The sequence below is a fragment of the Muscardinus avellanarius genome (assembly GCF_963383645.1).
Source record: "Muscardinus avellanarius genome assembly, chromosome: X".
Classification (NCBI taxonomy): domain Eukaryota; kingdom Metazoa; phylum Chordata; class Mammalia; order Rodentia; family Gliridae; genus Muscardinus; species Muscardinus avellanarius.
The window spans coordinates 105,664,783-105,671,693 of NC_137792.1; the positions used below are offsets into that span (position 1 = coordinate 105,664,783).

The following is a 6,911-nucleotide window of genomic DNA, read 5'->3' on the forward strand; positions in this document are numbered from 1 at the left end:
ACCCTCAGCCCAATTTTTTATTCTTTATTTTGAAACAGATTCTCACTGTTTTGCGGAGGGGCCTCACTATAAGTTGCTGAGGCTGGCCTTGAACCTGTGATGCTCCTGTCTCAGCCTCTCAAATGCTGGGATTACAGATTTACGTCATGACACTTGGCTGATAGCAACCCTTTTCTGACTCACAGTGACAGATAAACTGCAAGCTGGGAATGGAGATGCACACCTTTATTTTCTCTAAATCCATTTAAGATAGGAACCTAAGGTACTAAAACTATCATTTGCTCCTCCCACAATGATAATTGTGAATGAATGAAATATACATCTAATATATTTGATAGATATTGCAAATGACCAGAATGTAATTGGTACTCATAGAACGTGACAAGGGAGAAGGAATATTTACTCAATAGCACAGTTAAATGATTCCTCTCATTGGCCCCACAGGATTTCCTCATCCTGGTGAATGTGAGCTGACCCACTCTTCTGGGAAACAAAATCTGTGATTCTTCAAATCTAAGGTGGATTTGGAACTTTCTGTTTGTCAGCCATTATAGAAGGACTTCTGACTTCATTATAGTCCCTTGTGGCTCAGTTTGTCACCCCAAATCAAAATGAACTGTTCACTTAACGGATCATCCCCTTTTCTATTACAAATGGAAGGTACTGTTGATTGGCTCCGCCAAAATCTCTCTTGTGTCCCAACACCTGAGGATTCAAGCTGGAATGGCACAAGCCTGAATGGCACCGGTGTCCCCATTCCAGAAGGGCCGATAAGAACAGCCAGTAAATGGCTGGGGGGCAAACCCCACCTCGCAGCAAAGATAGTGCTGTCTATGGCATACGCAGTCATCATAATGATCTCCCTCTTTGGCAACTCACTGGTGTGCCAGGTTTTCATCAAGCACAAGGAAATCTACAAATCAACAGGCCTTCTCATCTTCAATCTGGCGATATCTGACATTATGATAATTCTGCTCAACAGCCCATTTGCTCTGGTGAGTGACTCTATAGGGGTTGGTTCTGGCACAAAGGGTAGATGTCACTCCAATCCAGGGATGGGTGATGGGACTAAGAGGAAGAAGAGACTTCAGCTTGCCTCAAACCCCCATTCTAGAACTTGCCTTCCTTCTCTGCATGGCTTGCGAACACTATCTGAGTGATTAGCTAACCTTTCCTTTGCTTCCTGCTTCCCCAGGCCCGATTCCTAAGTGGACAGTGGGTCTTTGGCAGGATCATGTGTCACGTCAGTCACTTTGCTCAGTATTGCTCTCTCCACGTCTCAACTTTAACACTGATGGCAGTTGCTATGGACCGACACCGGGTAAGGCCTCTGAAGGGCACTTCTGAATAAAAGAGCAGGGAATGTGCAGTGCCCAGATCGATTAGACACTTTACAAAACTCTTCAAACTGGGACTGGCTTTGAGGATGGGGTATATTTGTGGAGTGGTACACAAACATCCACACTTTTTCCTCCTCCTTCAGCTGAGCACCTTTTAGAGTTCCAGTATATTTAGAGCCGTAATATCTTTTTCTGTGTTTTCTTCTACTTTCAATCCAACCCGGTTTGTACTGCAATAAGGTAAACTGTATTAATATCCCTGGTGAGTTATGTAATCCCAACCTGGGACTTTTCAATCAGTATTTGCCTAGATAAACAGTGTAGACTTGAGCGGATGTCAAGAAGGGTGTTGCATCTCTGTTCCAGGTAATTCTGCACCCAATGAGGCCAAGGCTGACACACTCTCAGACCATCCTGGCTGTCGTTGTGATCTGGAGTCTTGCGGTGTTCCTTGCTCTTCCACATGCGATCTATCAAAATCTGGTTGAGTTCATCAGCTCGTAAGTCAAACCAGTTACTTAATAGATGCATTTACCTTTCTCTTTCCAGAGACTCTTAGGAAGTTTGCTACTGGGTATTGGGCCAATGGCTTTCTCTGTTAGCTACACCCTCAGACAGACAGACAGACAGACAGACACACACACACACACACACACACACACACACACACACACATATATATACAGGGTCTTGCTAAGTTGCTGAGGCTGGTCTCAAACCTGCAATCCTCCTGTCTCAAACTGCCAAGTGCTGAGATTACAGGTGTACACAACCACGCCTGGCAGGATGTTGACTTTTGAACAGTTTTTAACTGCATTCTTGTCCCCTTTCAACTTTCCCCAACATAAAACTTAGAGCCTCTGTGTAACTCTAAGCCTGTGTTAATGAGAGCAATTTGATAGGACATCAGGGTAGGAACATTGGTGATTAAGAATGTGGTGGGTCTCTATTTGACCCCTGCCTGGACCAGGATCCAAAAGACAGAATATTCTAGTTCCATATCTTAAATTTAAAATTTAAGAAACTAAGACCTAGAGATTGAAGAAGATAGGCTTTACATAATGGCATGCTATGTCAAAGCTAGAACTAGAACCTAAATTCTTAAGGTCCATTCCACTGGTCTTGTTACCCTAATATCCGCTGCCTTCTGCTCCAGGGATGGAGTTGTCAGGAGCCACTGCCTCCCGTCTTTTCCTGGCCCCAGCAAGTTGGTTGGGAAGTATGTAGACCTTGGCACATTTGGTTTGCTGTACATCCTGCCACTGCTGGTGATCGTCGTGACATACTCTCACCTGGGGAAGAGGCTGTGGATCCAGAATGCTGTTGGTGATGCATCTGCCCGTCAACTTATGGCGCACTACCAGAAGCGGAAGAAGAGCATCCGAATGTTGATTCTTATTGTAATGGTCTTTGCAGTGTGTTGGTTTCCCTTCAATTGCTATGTGGTTCTTATTTCCAGTGCAGATGTAGAAACCGAGAGCGTGCTTTTCTATGCCTTCCACTGGCTTGCCATGAGCAGTACCTGCTACAATCCTTTCATCTACTGCTGGCTCAACCGGAGCTTCCGTGCCAAACTCCGATCTATATCATCTTGGTGCACAAAATTCTTTTTGTGCAGAAGCTCCCATGTTCAGCAGCAGATGCAGGTACAGGAAAGTCATGAGCTCCAGGAACTCCAGACATCCGCACTGCCCAGGGTACCTCTGGCCTCTCCAGAGCCCCCAGTATTTGAGGATCCCAATTTTATCATGGGGGAGGGGAATTCCCAGATCTCTGTCCAGGGGGACTGGGAAGACCCAGATGTCTCCTTGAACCAAGAGATGGAGACTTCAATGCAGGGTGCTTATTTCTGTATGCGGGTGCACTCTGTCAAATCTAAGGTGAGCACCCATGACCGAAGACCCCCTGACCCCCTGGAGTTTTGTCCCAATGATTACCTGGGCACATGTTTCTAATGGCATGACAGCTGAAAGAATCCCTGAGGCCCTGGTTATGAGCATCCCATTCTCCTCCCAGGGAAATTTGGTCCACCCCCTTAGCCCAGGTCAGGTGTTTATGCTCAATATAGTAACAACAAATCAGCCAGAGATGGTGTAGCCCTTGAGCAACATGGGGAGAACCAACGAATTTCTATCATGGACACCCCCCACAGGTCCATCCCCACTTCCCTTTTGTGGTTGATGATTCTGAGTCCTGGAATCAAAGGGGTATTTGCACTGTACCTGATGGGGCCACTGTACCACCTTAGGGGCAACTGGCACCAACAGACATCGTGCAGGTGCCCGTTGACTCACCTACTTTGTTTTAAAGATGGGAGTGATAAGAACGAGATTCACTCATTAAGATGCATTTTTCACTCCAGTTTTAATCCACGATTACCCTTAGTGGTTGGGGATAGAGAGGTGGAGGGATTGTGAGTGAAAGAGGGCATGAGCAAAGCATCACAGGGAAGACTGTCTCGTAGCCCCTTCTCACCAACAGACATGCCTTCTTTTTTTCACTCCACCCATGAGCACTGGCTTAATGCTCTCATATATTTGCTTTCCACCTCAATTTAGCAAAAGGCAAAGGGTTGTCTTAAGGAACAAGGAACACTGGTGAATGACCTCAGATTTCTGTTCCCCCCATTTATTTAAATGTGATTTTCAAAATTCAGTTCTGGTTGTAGATTCCTTTCCTAGGTTACAAATATCCCATCTTATTTTCTAGAACCAAGGGCTTTCTCACCTGAAGGAACTTATGGATGTTTGTGTTTAACTAGTGCATACTTGCATATCTGGTCCCTGGTGAATTATAGCGAACCTCCCATTCTAGTTGGCTATCATCCTGATTCACTCATGCCTTTCTCCCACTATGTGCATGACAAGTAAATCACCTACTCCCTATCAACTATAATTAATTGCACCCCAAATTGGAAGACACAGTCAGGTGAGGTGCATGTGTGCACATACACTCATATACACTTTTACGTTCACACAAGTACAAGCATGTATATACTGCCTCTTGTGACCTCTCATGCTACCCTCCTGCCTGGTGCTCTCACTTATTTCTACCTGTAATTTCCATGCCAACTGAGCCTGAATGTGATTTCATGCCTTACAGTGAAGTTCTGGAGGTTCTAAGATTGTGGCAATTTTTTTGCCCTAGGAATCAGGGTTTCTTTACTGCTGGTGCTTCACTTCCCTTTCCCCTTCCCCTAAATTCACTTTCCTCAGTGTTGTGTACTTCCCTGTGATGATTCTATACATCCATAATCTAAGTCTTATGCTCTTCTATGCTAATTATCGTTCTGTGCTAATTCTATGCTTCTACTCCACCTCTTCTCAAGTTATCTGCAATGGTTCTAATTTGTTTCTACCTTTCTCTCACACCTTCTACAAACCCTCTCCCTTCAGTTTGTATCCAATATGCCCTGTCACACCTCTTAGGAAGTTCAACAGTCTCGTCCCCTCATTTCACACCTCTGCTGTAACACCCCCAAGACATAGCCGTATACACATGTCGAGAAGCACTCTCATAAGGTACAAAACTGCTTCTCTCTCCTTCCAACATTTCACCCAGGTGCTCACTTTCCATATCTGTTCACTCTGGGTCACTCACACTTAGGTTTTGGTTGCTGTCTTAGCCAGAGGTTTCCAACCTCCTGGGCTGAGGCTTATCATCTCCTTAGTAAAAAAGGTCTCCCCATTCCGGTGCTTTGTTCCACTCTAGGTTCTAGCCCTTTCCTCCTCTTTGTATGCCCTTTTTGTTTTTCTTTCTTTTTATCCCTTTTTTCTTCTCTCTTCCTTTCTCTCCTTCCTCCCTCCCTTTCTTTCTCACTGTTCTCTGCTTACCTCCTCAGTTGTTAACTCCCTCTTTGGTGTTGAGCCTACATCTATCTAATCTTTGGTGTTGAGCCTACATCTATCTAATTCCTTCAGTGTTCCTGTTCTCTAGCTTTCTCTTCTTTTTTCAGCCCCTGCCACCCACTTGTACAAACTCATGTGCACACATGCACCCAATCACACCTGACACCAATTCCGGATATTTCCCTTGCCTTTGAAACAGAACAAGGATGAGTAGCAAAGCCAGGAGACATTGGAGACTCCTTGAAGAATGTGTGGCCTTCCATCAGCTGGGGAGTTTTCAGAGGGTCCCTGAGGGCACACAAGTTTCTGGGCCTTCAAGGAAGCCTGTCTTTATGATGGCACTGATAACAAGGAGAATGAATGAACAATGTCTCTGTTTCTAGTATCTTGTTTATGACAGATATTTCCTCCTTGGCCTTTAGAAGACTTACTATCCCTGCTCTCATAATTATGTTGGCCTATAATATCCATCAGAGGGCACCATGCACAAGGATATTGAGAAGAGTCTGGCAGTTTCCTTGAGATCTCAGCATTCCTTAATGAGATTGTTCTTTCTAGCTAAACTGTTTGCTTATACCTTCTTACAGCTTAGTTACAGTTTAGCATCTGCTTATAAATGTAGGTAATAAATGATGGTCACAGTCAAGTCAACTCTGTGAACTGACTGCAGCTTACTTTACCAGAGGGCAGCTTCATTCATGGCCACAAATTTTGCCCCAAATACGGGGTGGTTGATGACCTAATAGACTTGAGTAGAGAATGGATGGCCCAACACCACCTGTCCCTCCAACTGAAAAGAATCCTAATACCTATCCAATTCCTATGATAGAAACACCACCTGTAGAAGAGTCAGCACTTAGACGCAGGGGCAGGTTGGTACATGTAATGGAAAAATCTCCGAACTCAAGAGTAATGAGAATAGGGTTTTCAGCTGACTCAACTAGTTGTAGGAATTTGGACAAGTCACTTGACCGTGGCGTGACTCAGTTTCCTCATCTGTAAAATGGGGATAATAATACCTACCTACCTTACAAGGCTGTTGTGAGGGTTATCTGAAAACAGATGACACATTTGGAGGCGTCTGAACATACTAGCGCCTTCTCAAATGCAAGGTATTATTATTATCACTGTTAATATTCCATTTTTAGTCATCTTGTGGTTAATGCTATTGCTATTTACTGAACTCTATTAGAACTATTGTTAATGTTATTGTTAATACTAATATTGTTATGCCCCCTTCCTAATGACTAACTTCCTTTAGATAACTTAGAGGGCAATTAAGACATTTAAGAACAAACTGCTTAAGATACCTCTTTGGGGGAAAAAGAGACGCTTTCACTGCACGCTCAGATGATTGACAGAAAAACACTTGCAGACTTAGAAAGCCTGTGTAAGTTGGAAATGCTACCTGGGGGAAAAGAGATGAAGGGCTAGAAAAAGCAGTTGAATTTGGCAGATTTTTAGACAATTGAACAAGAGAAGCATAGGCCAAGTTATAGGAAAATGTGCATTCTTGAGTTGACCCCCTCCTATGGGTTTGTGAGTATCTTAGCAATTCTGTTCTCTGGAAGGAAATCAAGGATGGAACTTGAGAGGTTAGGTGGTGACAACTGAAGTGCAAGGACAAGATCCTTATCCTCAATCCTTATCTCTTTTCAAAGAACCCCATGTAATTATGATTCAATTTAATTCTCTGTAACTGGATTGCGTATTAATATTTATT

At 43.9% G+C, this 6,911-nt stretch overlaps 1 protein-coding gene across 1 annotated transcript; it reads left to right on the top strand.

The window, feature by feature from the left end:
• Positions 1–653: 653 nt before the first annotated feature.
• Positions 654–3,295, top strand: LOC308279017 (G-protein coupled receptor 83-like; the record flags this gene model as incomplete). Its single annotated transcript, XM_080718986.1, has 4 exons — positions 654–995; positions 1,196–1,321; positions 1,707–1,840; positions 2,497–3,295. 4 exons carry the CDS (start codon positions 654–656, stop codon positions 3,293–3,295), a joined length of 1,401 nt encoding a protein of 466 aa, XP_080575112.1.
• Positions 3,296–6,911: the final 3,616 nt, after the last annotated feature.